This window comes from Coregonus clupeaformis, chromosome 17, assembly GCF_020615455.1.
Source record: "Coregonus clupeaformis isolate EN_2021a chromosome 17, ASM2061545v1, whole genome shotgun sequence".
Lineage (NCBI taxonomy): Eukaryota > Metazoa > Chordata > Actinopteri > Salmoniformes > Salmonidae > Coregonus > Coregonus clupeaformis.
The window spans coordinates 70,083,983-70,101,482 of record NC_059208.1 but is presented as its reverse complement, the minus strand read 5'-3'; the positions used below and the strand labels follow the sequence as shown (position 1 = coordinate 70,101,482).

The following is a 17,500-nucleotide window of genomic DNA, read 5'->3' as shown; positions in this document are numbered from 1 at the left end:
GAGGTTCACCAAACATTGACAGAGTGACAGGGAGTAACAGGAAATAACTCAGAAGGTAACGTAATAAGGATTAATGGGGCACCGTGAGTTAGGAGTTAGGTAGCATGGTTAGGTCATTTTCAGCATAGTTGGGATTCAGTGAGCTGCAATGCTTTTTGTTAAGCCCCAACTAATTATAGGCTATCTGCTAGTATATAGCATTGTTATCTTATCTGAGATAGCATGTAATATTGTTACATCTTTTGTAGATTTACGTAAGTAGTTTAGTTTGATTTAAATTAGATTATATCAAGTCCTCATTCTTACTTGGCACATTCCCTGTACGGGTCTGTACTGTATTGGACTGTACTGTACTATATTGTACTGTACTATACTGTACTATACTGTACTGTACAGTAATTTGCTGTGTAAGGACATTGATCCACCACTGATAAGGTTTAAATGTGGGGCGCAGTACGACAGGTCAATACATGGAAACATAATCATGACATAATAATGTTCTGTCATTATAATATACTTGACCTGGAGAGTGTTGCCAGGCAAAGTTCTGGACTGTTTTCTATTCAATCTGGGATCCCCATTATTTTTTAACACTGATTGTTGAGTGTTACACTGGAATTAGTCTAAATTATTAGTTAGGAAAAAAACAATCAAATATTTGTATACTTAATGAAAACATAGTCGTGAACTATTATAATCCTGGTGAAATTATACACAGAGTCAAACTAGGTTTCAAACATGGCCGTGAGCGACTGAATTTGTACCAGCTCAAATCCCATGTCTCTTTTCACTGCATAAACATCTATACTAAAAGCCTGTATAGCATGGATCATCAACTAGATTCAGCCGTGGGCCAATTTATTCTGGAGTGGATGGTCAGGCGGCCAAAACATAATTACAAATCATTTGTAAACTGCAAATTGACTGCAAGAAGCCCAAACGGATATAATATTTGACTACAACATTATAATTTCAAACTTTGTTTACATTTGTATACCATCACATACTGTATCTCTATAAGGGAATACTTTGGAACAGATTTCCTAAATTAAAATCACTTGGAGCTGATTTGCTGGTGTTTTTAGTCTTTTATGTCCACAATAAAATAATTCAAATACATTATTATAATTTTTGGGGGGAGCTCAGAAAACTTAGAGGGCCAAATAAAATCCCCCGAGGGCCAAATTCGAACCACGGGCCGCCAGTTGAGGAACCCTGCTGTATACTGTACTGGACATGTAGTCTTGATTGGCCTAAGAACTGTTACTCTAGGCAACTGTAAATGGTCAACCAGGTTTGAGTGGTCATCATCACCCAAGGTCAGTTTGGGTTCAAGGTCAAATAGAAAGGGATTTGTGTAGATAGATAGATAGATAGATCCATTACTACTGTACTGCATCTATTAGTTGTAGATATTAAAATCATAGAAGATTTGAAGTTATGCATTTATCTGTTATCTGTATATTTATTAGTTGGGTTATTTCATGTTTTGTTAATTGGGAATACATACAAAATCATAATAAAATGAATTGGAAAGAATGAAAAATACTTTTGAGTCTAATTTGTCGAAATGTTTGAATCATAAAAGTGTAAATGTAGTGTGTAATTAACATACAGTGAGGGAAAAAAGTATTTGATCCCCTGCTGATTTTGTACGTTTGCCCACTGACAAAGACATGATCAGTCTATAATTTTAATGGTAGGTTTATTTGAACAGTGAAAGACAGAATAACAACAACAAAATCCAGAAAAACACATGTCAAAAATGTTATAAATTGATTTGCATTTTAATGAGGGAAATAAGTATTTGACCCCTCTGCAAAACATGACTTAGTACTTGGTGGCAAAACCCTTGTTGGCAATCACAGAGGTCAGATGTTTCTTGTAGTTGGCCACCAGGTTTGCACACATCTCAGGAGGGATTTTGTTCCACTCCTCTTTGCAGATCTTCTCTAAGTCATTAAGGTTTCGAGGCTGACGTTTGGCAACTCGAACCTTCAGCTCCCTCCACAGATTTTCTATGGGATTAAGGTCTGGAGACTGGCTAGGCCACTCCAGGACCTTAATGTGCTTCTTCTTGAGCCACTCCTTTGTTGCCTTGGCCGTGTGTTGAGATCATTGACAAGATCCTCCCGTGTAGTTCTGGGCTGATTCTTCACCGTTCTCATGATTATTGCAACTCCACGAGGTGAGATCTTGCATGGAGCCCCAGGCCGAGGGAGATTGACAGTTCTTTTGTGTTTCTTCCATTTGCGAATAATCGCACCAACTGTTGTCACCTTTTCACCAAGCTGCTTGGCGATGGTCTTGTAGCCCATTCCAGCCTTGTGTAGGTCTACAATCTTGTCCCTGACATCCTTGGAGAGCTCTTTGGTCTTGGCCATGGTAGAGAGTTTGTAATCTGATTGATTGATTGCTTCTGTGGACAGGTGTTTTTTATACAGGTAACAAACTGAGATTAGGAGCACTCCCTTTAAGAGTGTGCTCCTAATCTCAGCTCGTTACCTGTATAAAAGACACCTAGGAGCCAGAAATCTTTCTGATTGAGAGGGGGTCAAATACTTATTTCCCTCATTAAAATGCAAATCAATTTATAACATTTTTGACATGCGTTTTTCTGGATTTTTTTGTTGTTATTCTGTCTCTCACTGTTCAAATAAACCTACCATTCAAATTATAGACTGATCATTTCTTTGTCAGTGGGCAAACGTACAAAATCAGCAGGGGATCAAATACTTTTTTCCCTCACTGTACTGTCTGTACTAACATGTTCTAGTTCCATCAATCCATCGCACCCTGTTTTTCTTTCCCAAGCCTTTTGCCATTCTCATCTTCTGTCCCTGCATTCACACACACACACACACACACACACACACACACACGCGCACACACGCACACACACGTAACATCCTCTTCATTTACTGTGGTAGTTGTCGAACCAGCAAAACCACCTTCTCAGTGTCTCAATTTCACTTCCTCTCTTCCTCCTTCCCTTGCAGCAGTCCCACAGGCACTACCTCCCCTCCTCACCCTCCTCACCCCCCTTCACTCAAACCATCACCATCACGATGGGAGTACTATGTCCCCATAGAGATCTGTGTTATAACAATTTGACCTTCACATTAAAATCTCATCAACTTCTCTCTTTTTCTCTCTCTCTCTACCTCCCTCCTCTCTCACTCACCCTCTCTTTTACCTCTCTGTCCTTCATCTCTCTTTCTCTGCCTCCCACCACCTCACTAGCTCTCTCTCTCTCTGCTTAGCTGCAGTGCTGAACCTCTTTCACTCTTTCTTCATCTTCCTCCTTTCATTCTACAGGAGATAACGAGTGTCTTGTCTCCTCCACTCTGTTCCCCCTGTCAAAATGACCCACTGTGTTTCACACAAGCCTTTCTGGTTTATTTTCCTATTATGATAGACTGTATGTGTTACAGTTAAAGCTTAATGATAGAGATGTATTTATTGTGTAATGACGACTGTTGCGTCTGTACGAATACATCTGATCTTATCATTCAAACGGACTTTCGTGAATGTGTTTCTGTGTCGGTAGCTTTGATATATAAAGCCTATACCCACTTCACACTTATCTTGGGTCAGTCAATCATTCTGAATTTGTGACATAACCTTCCTCCTCTCTCTCACTCTCTCTCTCTCTCTCTCTCTCTCGCTCTCTCTCCCCCATGAGGTCAGAGTGTGCAGCAGTCTATTGATATCGCTACTAAAAATATAGGATTCCTCCACCAGCCATCTAAAAATAGAACGGGGGACAGAGACCACAGGAGAAAAGGGAGGGGGCAAGATGGAGAGGAGGGAGGGATGGAGAGAGCAGGTTACAGTAGGCTATATTTCATTTGAGTGGTGTTCAACCATTCCCATCTACTGTATCTAGTTAGTATCTACTGTCAGCACCTCTAGATTGTAGTTACACATTCATGGTCACTGTCCACTAACAGTAGTGTGTGATAATGATGCACTCTTTAATTTGAACACTCATGGCTTAATACATTTACACCACAATGACTGGTCACATACAGGCTGCATAAATCACCCTGAATATGCTTGAATGTTATTTGACTGTACAGTATTATTTATGTAAAACTTCTGTAATAGTCTACTTTACCTCCAAACTAATTTCTCTATTTAATTTGCACCTTACGTGTGGAATGATCTACAATACACTTTAAAATTGGAGGAATTGGTGCCTCTAGGGCAATTCAGAAGAATGTGTCTGTTTTTATGATTGTGTTTTGGTTTTCATGTATTGTTGTGTATGCTAGCGTGTTTTTTATTGTGTATATGAATGTGTAGTTTAATGTGTGTATTGTAATTTGATGTGTATTGCGGTGCTATACAGCATCTGGAAAAGAGACATTGGTCTCAGCATTGACTCCCTGTCAAAATAAAGGTGAAATAAAAATGTATTCTCTTTAACTTGCAGTTTGCTCCCCCTGCATTTCCCTTCCTCTACATCCCCCCCCCCCCCCCCCCCCCCCACCTCTCTCTCTCTCTCTCTCTCTCTCTCTCTCTCTCTCTCTTTCCTCGTGTCCCTTTCACACTCTCTCTCTCTCTTCTCCAGTCCCCCGCTGTCCCTGTTGTGCGGTATACTGTAGTTCCAGTCCCACCGCAGCAGTGCTCAGAGATGGTAGTGTGAGTGAAAAGGAGAGGGAGTTGGAGATTGAGAGGAGGTGTAAAGGAACGTAAGCGGGTAACACACACAAATGAGAGAGAGAGTGAAAGAGGGGGCAGAGAGATATAGGGAGCGAAAGAGAACTGCGATATCCGCCAACCCTCCCTTGCGCTAGGTTCTTGATTACTGTCAAACGCGCACGCCATTCGGAAATCACTCCTGTGGCAGCCAGGGTAAGTGTTTTTGCTCATAACTCAACATATACAAACACATTTTTAACGGAACCATTTTACCCTACTGCATGAGGTTTATAAGATTAAGGATATGATTGATAAACTATTTCACTGAACACGTTCAGGTGTCGTGTAGCGAACATCTGCCAGCAGTGCGCAGACAGTTGTCATCATATTTAGAAAGCGCCAAAATGATTTATGTCTGTCGTGGATGGCTTTAATCCGTTACTGGAACGTCTATGTTATGTTGTCTAACTCACATTAACACCTTTTAATGTTTGTCTGAGTCGGATTGTAGGATACAGTCTTCTTTATCGCGCCTGGTCTGCCTATGTTTATCAATTCCAAACTCTCCGCGTGACAGTGTGGCAATGGAGGGGGTTCCAAACAACATTCTAAGGCATATTGTGTGTGTCGTGTGATATAAACTGGGACTACCGTATCTATAATAAACAGTAGAAACACACACACATTGTGTGAGCGCTGTGGTGATAGATAGATGGAGAGGGACTTGTGAACTGAAGACCTCGCTGGTGGTAGCCTACTGGTGGAAATTATGGTGATTACATGTACATTCGTTTGTAACCTACTGTATTCTTTAATCTCTCGCTCTCTCTCTCTCTCGCTCTCTCTCTCTCTCTCTGTCTGTATGTGCTGTCATTTTACTGTGTGGCCACTGCTTTCTTAATTTCATTATTTAAATGTCCTTGCTGAATGAGTCACTGCGTGTGTGTGTGTGTGTGTGTGTGTGTGTGTGTGTGAGAGAGAGAGAGAGAGAGAGAGAGAGAGAGAGAGCGAGAGAGAGAGAGCGTGTCTTTGTGTTTTTCCCTGTGAGTAATTTTGACATGGAATAGTTTTTGTTGCGACTTAGTTATATCCTAGTTACTGCAAGTAATTAGTTTAGCGCGTGCAGTGTGAGCGCACCCAGCCCAGGGCATGCGTGTTCACGTGGGGTACTCCTTGCCTTTTTGGGCCAAGGTCTTTCCCTATATTAACCTACATCTGTTTCAGCCTCAGTCTCTCACTTTGTCTTCTTTGCCTTATAAACTCTGGAGGGGCTAATTCTGCCCTCCAATTTTCATTGTAATCTCTCTCCCTCTCATTCACTTCTATCTCTTCTTATTCTCTCTCCCTCTCTCACCATCTTTTTCACTTCTCTCTTCTTCTTCTCTCTCTCTCTCTCTCTCTCTCTCTCTCTCTCTCTCTCTCTCTCTCTCTCTCTCTCTCTCTCTATCTCTATCTCTCTCTCTCTCTCATTCCAGAGAGTATACCAGGTGAAGTGAACCTGCAGGTCTTTACAGATCTATCTCGTCTAGTAGACTAAACTACAGGGTCATTACTGTCTGGCCCTGCTAGGAAAGACACAACTAGAAAAGACTGGTTTAAAATTGCTTTTTTAAAACAAGGGTTTTCCACCTTCGAGTCTCAACCTGAGGCGCCGTGAACAGTGACCACATCGTGACAACACCATGGAAAAGAGTTGTGGGAGCAGTAGTGGCAGAGACTGGCCTCACATTAGTTCAGCACCACGGACAGACCCCTCACTGCTTCACACACTGTCTCACACAGGTTTCTCCAGAGGGGGTGCAGATTTTCCTTCCAGTCCTTCAGTAAGACACCTGCTTCAGATCATTGCCTAGACTGAAGATCAGGATTAGACGATTACTTGAAACAGCTGTGTTAGTGATAGGATGGAGCGAAAGCCTGCACACCCTGAAGCTCTGGAGAACCTCTTGAAGCAGTGAAAGTGCTGTCCGTGGTGCTGAACTGGTCGGTGAGAGTTCTGAACTGGACAGTAAGAGTGCTGTCCATGGTGCTGCTGGACAGTAAGAATGCTGTCCATGGTGCTGCTGGACAGTAATAGTGCTGTCCATGGTGCTGCTGGACAATGTGGGTGCTGTCCAAGGATCCTGAACTGGACAATGAGGGTGCTGTCCAAGGATCCTGAACTGGACAATGAGAGTGCTGTCCAAGGATCCTGAACTGGACAATGAGAGTGCTGTCCAAGGATCCTGAACTGGACAATGAGGGTGCTGTCCAAGGTGCTGAACTGGAAAATGAGAGTGCTGTCCAAGGATCCTGAACTGGACAATGAGAGTGCTGTCCAAGGATCCTGAACTGGACAATGAGAGTGCTGTCCAAGCTGCTAAAATAATGTGTGGTCATTCTCTGCCACTGCTCTACTGAAGCTGAGATTCATTCAACTAGGATACATTATTAGTCCATGGTGTTGTCACAATGTAGTGACTGTTTATGGGAGAATAGCCTATGGAGGTTTATGTTATAACAAAGTGAAGAGTACAAACACACCCTTCAAAGTGAGGTGCTGCTGACAGATGAAAAGTGACATACTTTCCACCTAATTGCAGCGTAAAGCATTTCACTTCACCAATGTTTTGGCTTCAATGCTTTCATCAGTGTTCTCTTTTCAAAGAATACATGAAGGTTACCTTAGGGACCATGCAGATAGATACACAATATTCAATTAAATTACATTTAAAAAATGTGATTTATCCCAGAGGGGCGATTACTTCTACAATACTTATAATCTAGTGAAGGACCATATGTGAGCACTGTCATGCACATTCCAGTTGGCAGGACAGCACAGTGACATCACCATGGCTGTGACCTGAAGTCAACTGGCGCTTCTGGAGTGTCACGCTGACATCTGGCATTGACTGGCAGAGAGGACATGGGAGTGCCAAGTTTAGATAAGTCCTATCGCCTCTATTTTGGGATATCATCATCATTTCCATAAAGTTATCCCCTCTGTTTGTGAATCGGAGGCGTCTGGTTCACAGTAAGTGATAGTTTTCACCATATAGCTTCTACCTATCCAGGCCTAACACATCAGTGAGGGGGAGTGAGGGAAAAGAGCATCTGCTAAATGACTAAAATGAAAGTGAGTGAGGGCAGAAGGGAGGGGACAACTTTTAGAAATGCTGCAGAGTTGTGCTGACTCCTCACTGACCACTCATTGTGTGTATTTCTTCCATTCATTCTTCTTATCTGACTTCTTGTCTTGATTACTCCCTTACTTTTTTTTGACCTCTCTCATCTCCTTTAGTCACTCCTCCTATCTTCTCATCATATCTCTACTCCTCCCCTCCTCTCTGTCTCTCTTCTAGTCACTCCTCTCCTCTCTATCTCTCTTCTAGTCACTCCTCCTATCCTCTCATCATATCTCTCATCCTCCTCTCCTCTCTGTCTCTCTTCTAGTCACTCCTCCTCTCCTCTCTGTCTCTCTTCTAGTCACTCCTCCTATCTCTCCTCCTCCTCTCTCTCTTTTCTAGCTATTCCTCCTCCTGTTCTTTCCATATCTCTCTCTTTAGTCAGTTCTATTCTCCTCTGTATCTGTGAATGAATGGAATTGACCTTGCCTCCGTATGGTCCTCTGTGACTGGTCTCTGACTGGTCCTCTTTATCTAGCCCCAGATTATTTACCATCATGTCTCTTCTCCTTGGACCTCTCTGACTCCCCCTGGGTGTATGTCCCCCCCCACACACATACATACACACACAGTGTCACCCCACAGCCCCATGCGACTCCACGCAACTCTGGGGGCTCCGCTGAGTCACCCCACAGCCCCATGCGACTCCACTCAGCTCTGGGGGCTCCGCTGAGTCACCCCACAGCCCCATGCGACTCCACTCAGCTCTGGGGGCTCCGCTGAGTCACCCCACAGCCCCATGCGACTCCACTCAGCTCTGGGGGCTCCGCTGAGTCACCCCACAGCCCCATGCGACTCCACTCAGCTCTGGGGGCTCCGCTGAGTCACCCCACAGCCCCATGCGACTCCACTCAGCTCTGGGGGCTCCGCTGAGTCACCCCACAGCCCCATGTGACTCCACTCAGCTCTGGGGGCTCCGCTGAGTCACCCCACAGCCCCATGTGACTCCACTCAGCTCTGGGGGCTCCGCTGAGTCACCCCACAGCCCCATGTGACTCCACTCAGCTCTGGGGGCTCCGCTGAGTCACCCCACAGCCCCATGTGACTCCCCTCAGCTCTGGGGGCTCCGCTGAGTCACCCCACAGCCCCATGCGACTCCACTCAGCTCTGGGGGCTCCACTGAGTCACCCCACAGACTGGAGAGAAAACACAGGGAGAGAAACATGACTGGGTGAAAATGGTGGAGGATAGAAGGAGGGAGGGACGGAAGGACAATGAGGAAATAACGGGAAGGAGGAGGAAGGAGGAGGAAGGAGGAGGAAGGGGGAAACATCGGGAAGAGGCTGAAAATTAAGAAGGGAGAGGGAGGAAGAAGTAAGGAGAAGACGTGAAGAGAAGTAAAGAAACCGAGGGAAGGAGAAAGAAGGAAGAAGCACGATGACATGTTGGAAATAGAGGGAGAAGGAGAGGAAGAGAAGGATATCAAATCAGGAGGGAGACAGTCCTGAGCTAACACCATTTCATCAGTGTGCTAAAGTAATGATCACCTCATAATCCACAACAGCAAATCAGTAGTATAAATTGACATATGCATGTAGAGTTTCGCTAGATATTTCCATACAGTTATCCTCCATTCACTGTCTGTCTCTTCCTTCCTTCCTGTCTTCCTGTCTTCCTGTCTTTGTCTTCTTATCTGTTTCCCTCTGTTGAATCGGTCTCTCTCTCAACCCTATTCTTAATTCCCTTCTCCCAGCTCTTTAAGTCCCTCTCCGCCTGCCTGCCTCCATCCCTTCCAAACCTCCCATCCCTCGCTCACAAAGCCAGGATCCATTCACTCTTCCTTTCCATTCATCCCTCCTTCACTCTCCATTCATCCCTCCTTCACTCTCCATTCATCCCTCCTTCACTCTCCATTCGCTCCATTCACTGCACAATAAGCACATCCATAGGAGATGCCTTCTCTCCCAGCATGCTTTGCCAGTAGGATGGGGGCTCAGTGCAGTTGATGTCACTCTGGATAGAAGCTGCCCGTAGCCACAGGTCTAGGATCAGCTTCCCCTCTCCAAATCCTATCCTTAACCATTAGTGTGATAAATGAGAAACTGAGCATAGACTGGAAGCTCATCTCCAACGAAGACAGTTACTCTGAAACAGAAATGAGGACCACTGACCAAATGACTCTTCAGGGTGATGTGAGGACACAAATGGACAAGAGCAGTGTACAATATATAAGAGGCGATTGTGTCGCTAGTGGGTGATGAATGAACACACAGCGGGAATTAACACACACACACACAGCGTGCTTAATGGGGACTGGGGAGGGAGGATATGCAGTGCAGTGTTGTCCAGTCAACCAGCACTAAGGCCTGGAAAGTTAATGTCTGAATCACAATGGAACCTGTGTGTGTGTGTTTGTTGATGATCATTAACTTGGCCCTCATCATCTCTCTGCCCTTCGACCTTTTCTGCAATTGGTTCCCAAATGGATGTGTAATTAACTCCTCTTTAGCCACAACATGACGTGTTTGTGTGCCCTTACAAAAAAAGCACATGTCAAATTTGCAGTTTCACAGGTGAAATAGCTGTTTTCACATGTTGAGCTTAAATTTCACATGAAACCATATTTTCACATGTATTCAATTTAGAGTTCACATGTTAACGCCACCTTTTACATTTACATTACATTTTAGTCATTTAGCAGACGCTCTTATCCAGAGCGACTTACAGTTAGTGATTACATATTATATTTTTTTATACTGGCCCCCCGTGGGAATCGAACCCACAACCCTGGCGTTGCAAACGCCATGCTCTATCAACTGAGCTACATCCCTGCCGGCCATTCCCTCCCCTACCCTAGACGACGCTGGGCCAATTGTGCGCCGCCCATGAGTCTCCCGGTCACGGCCGGCTGCGAATGGCCGGCTGCGTGGGAATCGAACCCACAACCCTGGCGTTGCAAACGCCATGCTCTATCAACTGAGCTACATCCCTGCCGGCCATTCCCTCCCCTACCCTAGACGACGCTGGGCCAATTGTGCGCCGCCCATGAGTCTCCCGGTCACGGCCGGGATCTCTAGTGGCACAGTTAGCACTGCGATGCAGTGCCTTAGACCACTGCGCCACTCAGGAGTTCACATGTGCCTTACAAAACGTTTACATGTGAAAATCTCACTTTCACATGTAGAATCACATGTAAAAATCTAATTTGCACTTTCATATGTGATTGTTTTTCACATGTGGTTCTCTGTAGCTCAACTGGTAGAGCACGGCGCTTGTAATGCCAGGGTAGTGGGTTCGATCCCCGGGACCACCTATACACAAAGAATGTATGCACGCATGACTGTAGGTTGCTTTGGATAAAAGCGTCTGCTAAATGGCTTATTATATTATTACATGTGAACTTGCAATTCCACATGTGAAAGTGAAAATCTAATTTTCAGTTTCACATGTAAGAAAACTCCACATTTACTCCAATGTTTGTAAACAAAGTAAATGTAAACAAACACTGTATAGTTTAAAAACTATATAGGTTAACAGTATAATTTTGATCTCATGGATGGTCAGTCTTTGCATCCATAGCGTAGGCTATGGATTCGAGAGTGGTTGCAGTTCTCCAGCCTGATCCCTCAGCTTTTTACCGAACCTGTGCCGGGGAAACCACTTCGTTAATGTTTCAATTAAGGATTGCCGCTTTAAACAACATACGGTGCAATCCTCTAGTGAGTAACTTTTGTGCCATTAATAATTAATATCAAGCAAAACTTCTGAAGTTGAGAACAACATTCTTAGTATTGCAAACAAAAATAATGATATTGAAAGCAAAACATAAACCCAAAAGTATTGATAGCAAAATAAATATTGCAAGGAAAACATTTTCAAACGCGAGAGCAAATCATTTGTAAATGGTTGCAAAACAAATATTTTCAGTGAAACATTTTTTATGAAAATGCAATTAAATAAAACGCCTGCTTTGACAGCCGTTTTTCCAGTTTTAGCACATTACAGAAACACGGCAGCCTGCATCCCACTGCTGGTTTTCCTCTGAAGCTAAGCAGGTCAGTTCTGGTTGGTCCCCGAATGGGAGACCAGAAGGGTATTCTAGTTGGTCCCCGAATGGGAGACCAGAGGGGTATTCTAGAAAGCCTGATGCGAGATTTATCAAACCAGAACTTGTGCAAACTCAGAATTTCCGGCTCCTGGAAGAGAGCCGTATTAGAAACGATTGCTCTGAAGCAAACCTTCTACCTACTAGGTTAAATTGATATTATCCTGTCCTGGCGAATAAATACGGGACTTCTCCGCCAATCAGATTCTTGTTCGTCACTATGGCCTGTCCCTTCTTGGAAAATCCACTTGACATCGGAGCCTGCATTGTTCGCGGTGCTTTACAACGGGAACGAATTATTGGGCCTCGAATACATCCTTTAGATAATTTAGAAGAATGTATTTTTGAAAGTTGTCGTGTTTCCGCACAATCACTCATATATCTGGTAAATGTACTCAACACATATATAGCAAATGTAACCCAACGCGGTTTCGCTTTATGTCTGTGTTGCATTCCCTGGCCATCAAGCTGTCCATATAATCAAGGAGGACTTTTACAGAATTGCAGGTACAGTAGGCTGCGATCAGTTAGTTGACTGCCAGCGATGCTTTGCTAATCTCAAATTAATAAACCTAGGCAACATGATAAAAATTATAAATAGCCTAATTCAGATTTTCCTAACATCATTGGTGCTATAGATGGGACACATATCTCCCATTCAAAGACCCTCTGGACCAAATTAAGGGGACTATGTGAATATAACTTTTTTTCACAGGATAAACAAACAGGTAGCTATTGAATACTGTTGTCTACACTTTGACCAAACAAATCATTTTCAGAAACAGTCATTAAATTCAATGATCTTCCTTACTTAAATAAATAAATAAAATAAATAAATTGGTCATTTAGCAGACGCTCTTATCCAGAGCGACTTACAGGAGCAATTAGGGTTAAGTGCCTTGCTCAAGTGCACATCGACAGATTTTTCACCTAGTCGGCTCGGGGATTAGAACCAGCGACCTTTCGGTTACTGGCACAACGCTCTTAACCACTAAGCTACCTACCTTACTTATTTTGTCAGATGATCTGACTCACATGGGGTTACAACTAAACATAGAACAACACATTGTTGCCCGTGTTGTCATGAAATGCACTCAATTAATTCAATAAATTATTATTCATCCTACATAGGCTATGGAATGGGCCTACCATTGCAATTGTGACATAGGCTACTACAATTTACATATTAGGCCATAGCCTTGACACTTAGTAAATTGACACTTGGTAAATTCACTCTGGCTATCTATTCCGATTTCCAGAGTGCTCGTCTGAGTGTGCCAGAGTGCAGAATAACTGATGAATTTACGAACGCGCAACACCCGTTGAATATGACCGGTGTCAGTAAACGTCGGCAAAAAAACGTAAATAAATTGTTGCCAGCAGAAAAGTTACAGTCACCAACGCTCTAGATAACATGAAAACATCCTCACCAGCTCTGATAGGGCGAGTAAAATGGTCAGAGTGAGTGAGGTGGTCCCTCATTTATGTCAGTTATCTTGGGTGCTTGACTGCGTTGTGACGTCAGAACGCTCGGATCAACCCTACTCCTCGGCCAGGGCGTCCAGTGTGCGCTCTGAACGCTCCGAGAGCGAAACGCTCTGAATTTACGAATGGACAATCTGACAACGCTCTGAATTTACACTCTGAGTGTACTCTGGCACTCCATATTGAATTTACGAGCACACCCTTAATATCACCAGCGTTGCAATAAAAGTGCTCTGTAAAGTGAAAGCGGATGTATTACTTTTTGGAGAAAAGATATTAACATATTCGTTGTATTTTACGATTGTTTCTTGTTCTAGACTTTTGAAATATTGGGCTCTGTCTTTTGACTCCATATCGATCCTTTTTTCTGTCATCGACATGAGGACCTTTTTGAATGTTGCGTGGACGAGCTAGTTGTCAGATCAACCAATCTGCGCTTCACTTAGCCTAATAACTTAAATGAGAAGCAGCCGTTCTGGAATAAAAAAAACCTGGACTCCCTCATCTGGTTAAGACAAGCCTGATATGTTCAGGAAATCCTGAATGTGTTAAACCATCTTTCTAGAATACCCCTCAGATGTAGCTGGAAATTGTGAAAAATAAACATGTGAAAAGAAATGTCACGTGGGGATATTTTTTTCCATGTGGGAAAAACACCTGAAAAATCTACATGTGGAACTTCACACATGTCAGAAAACCACATGTATCTGACTCATATATTTTTTTTGTAAGGGTGTGTGTGTGTGTCAGTGGTGGTCAGTGCCGTTTAAGATGAGGGAGGACAATTTTCTTTTCATGAGCATGGCCTTATTTCTATTGCAGCATATTGGATGACTCTAATTCATATTCCATTCACCCAGTTCAATATAACAGTGATAGGTTTAGGCTACTACATGATACTCAAATTTTCCCTAAACCCATCATGAGGTTGCTACAACCTTGCCTATGAATGAAAGTTTACAACGTAGGTACACACAGGTCGAGAGACAAATTTGAGGTGACAGACAGTGACATTCAATACCGCCTTGCACACTCTTGCCTGCATCTAGCTGATATAGGATGTAATCATTAGTCCAACAGTTGAAAACAAGTTTCTATTGGACAAATTCAGGTATGTTTATCCCCGTTTTGTTCAATTTGCTTCCATTTAAGAAACGTTTTTCAACAGAATCGGCAGAATGAATACACCCCAGATCACACGTAAACAGAGTTCACTCTCATAACAGACACGTTGTATTCCTTCTCTTCCCTTCACTTGTGGACTTCAATGCATAACAAATCAGCTGTATGTGACCAGGCAAAACATTTTTTACAAGACAAACCTCTACAAACAGCCTACATCGTTGTCACCATATTAGCTACAGTAACGTCATAGTCAACATAGCTAATAGAACTAACGCAGTAACGTTAGTGTACAGTCAGTAAGCAGTTACGCTGGTGGGCCCCGGTGGCAATAAATTTGTAAATTAGTAATACCAAAAGCTTACCTTGACTTGGAAGAGTTCCAGTGTTGTGTTGGAAAGTCATAGCCAGCTAGCTAACATAGCATCCCTCTGTTTGAGCAGGGTGTTTCAGTAGGCTAAACTAGCTAGCTGCATTTGCTAGCTTCATTTTGGAATAAATTAATTTGTTCAAAACTGTTCAACTATTGTCTTTCTCTCTCTTTGAGTCAACTACTCACCACATTTTATACACTGCAGTGCTAGCTAGCTGTAGCTTATGCTTTCAGTACTAGATTAATTATCTGATCCTTTGATTGGGTGGACAACATGTCAGTTCATGCTGCAAGAACTCTGATAGGCTGGAAGACGTCCTCCAGAAGTTGTCATAATTACTGTGTAAGCCTATAGAAGGGGGAGAGAACCATAAGCCTCCTAGGTTTTGTATTGAAGTCAATGTACCCAGAAGAGGACGGAAGCTAGCTGTCCTCCGGCTACACCATGGTGCTACCCTACAGAGTGCTGTTGAGGCTACTGTAGACCTTCTTTGCAAAATAGTGTTTTAATCAGTTATTTGGTGACGTGATTATATTTAGTATAGTTTTATCTAAAAAGGATAACTTTGTAAATGTTTTACAATTAAAACACTTATGAAATTCATTGAGGAGAATGGTCCTCTCCTTCCTCCTCTGAGGAGCCTTCACTGGTGTGTGTGTCTGTGTGTGTATGTGTGTGCGTGCGTGCTTATGTGTGTATCAGTGCGTGTCTGTTGGTGCGGTATTCAAGCTGCTGTAGCCACTGACATGGTGTGTAGTGGTTCATATTACACAGGGTGGTAGAGAAACAAACGCTTTCTCTCAGCATGACTTCTGAATGAGGTCTCTCTCTCTCCCTCCCTCTCTCTCTCTCTCTCTCTCTCTCTCTCTCTCTCTCTCTCTCTCTCTCTCTCTCTCTCTCTCTCTCTCTCTCTCTCTCTCTCTCTCTCTCTCTCTCTCTCTCTCTCTCTCTCGCTCTCTCTCTCTCTCTCTCTGTAGATGAGTTTCATCTAATAGTCTGACTTAAAATTAAAATAGTTCTCTCTTTCACTTGCTCTCTCTCCTCTCTGAAGAGTTCATGCAATAGTCTGACTTATCCTTGCTCTCTCTCCTTCTCCCTCCTATCCCTCTCCCTCTCCCTCTCCCTCCTCTTCTCTCCCTCTCCCTCCGTCTCTAGATGAGTTCGTGCAGTAGCAGAGCGCTGACCATCCTGTCCACGGTGTTTGGGGCGTGTGGTCTGCTGCTGGTGGGTGTGGCTGTGTCTACAGACTACTGGCTGCTAATGGAGGAAGGCATCGTGCTGCAGCAGAACCAGAGCATGGAGGTCAAGATGGCCCTGCACTCTGGCCTCTGGAGGGTCTGCTTCGTGGCTGGTACATATGACCCCTGACCTCTGACCCTCAATAGCAGTAGTGACCTGACCAATCTGCTTCCGGGTAGAATTAGCCGTAGTTGATCTAGGATCAGTTTACCCCTTCTAAATCTGAACCTTAACCATTAGGGGAAAATGCAAACTGACCTTATATCAGTGCAACTTCACAATCTCAATGTTATATACTGTATTCTTTTTTCATTAACATATGCGTGGGCGGACTGGCCAGATCACCCCTGTCCATTTTTAGCCTAACTTGTTATTTTTTAGCGCAAAATGATAATTAACTGGCAAAACATGAGGGCCTCAAATAACAAAATGTGCCGGTGTGGGGGCCTCAAAGAAAAAAATTGTCTAGTGTGTTAGAAATGGTAGGTCTGATTTTTGGTCCCAGTCCGCCTCTGTATGTATGTATCTGCCTCCCTCTTTCTTTCTCATGCAAGCCTCAATTTTACAGACTTGTTTTTCTTACCCCTCTCTCTCAGGGACGGAGAATGGGAGATGTGTGGCATCAGAGTATTTCACTGAGCCAGAGATAGAGATCACCACAGAGAATACTGCTAATATTCTGAGTGAGTATACTGTACCATACTCTTACAGCTTTACATTGCACACTCAGCATAGAGCTCACCAACTTTTAGTCCTAAAAACCGGAAATGAGTTACCTCTGGTTCGTTCAGCCATTCCTATGGGGGAGCTTAATGGGAAAATAATACGGTTTTGGGATAAACACAGAAAATAAGGTCTAGGGTTAACACAGGCTTAGGAGATCTTATACATTTTGATCCATGAGATAATAGCAGTCAGTTAACATTACATTTATTCATTATTATGAAGCCTTTATATACTTTATGTGTTTGTTATGATAACATAAATGCTTAAAAATTCACAAAAAGTGACGTTAGCTGATGAAGATTATCTCATAGAACAAAACGTATAAGGTCTCCCTAAGCCTGCGTTTACAACAGACCTTATTTCTGGCGTTTATCCAAAACCCCTCCAAAACCCCAATTAATTTCCCCATAGGCTTTGGCCAACGAGCCATGGCGAAGTTGGTGCCTACAAAAAGACGCCATTACTATTGCTCTCTATTATGGTTAGCGCATAACATTTGACATCTAACACTGTGACCCTGTAGAGATGGTGCGGGCGGCCACTCCATTTCCTCCCATGGTGTCTCTGCTATGACCACTAACCTCTGACCTCTAACCTGTGACCCTGTAGAGATGGTGCGGACGGCCACTCCATTTCCCATGGTATCTCTGCTATGACCTCTGACCTCTAACTTGTGACCCTGTAGAGATGGTGCGGAC

The 17,500-nt window shown here is 43.4% G+C and overlaps 2 protein-coding genes across 2 annotated transcripts in view; both read left to right on the top strand.

Annotated features, from left to right (window-relative positions):
* Positions 1–1,523, top strand: part of LOC121543837 (protein kinase C alpha type-like) — a gene marked incomplete at its 5' end in the record, with an annotated part of 28,917 nt that extends 27,394 nt beyond the window's left edge. The window contains one exon of the mRNA XM_045226598.1: positions 1–1,523. This exon is cut by the window's left edge and continues 1,462 nt beyond it.
* Positions 1,524–4,597: 3,074 nt separating this feature from the next.
* The window catches only part of LOC121543838 (voltage-dependent calcium channel gamma-7 subunit-like), a 27,689-nt gene continuing 14,786 nt past the window's right edge, over positions 4,598–17,500 (top strand). Inside the window, exons 1-3 of the mRNA XM_041853981.2 lie at positions 4,598–4,860; positions 15,993–16,188; positions 16,673–16,759. Coding sequence (XP_041709915.2) covers positions 15,993–16,188; positions 16,673–16,759 — 283 coding nt within the window. The 5' untranslated portion in view covers positions 4,598–4,860. The remainder of the gene's footprint in view (positions 4,861–15,992; positions 16,189–16,672; positions 16,760–17,500) is intronic.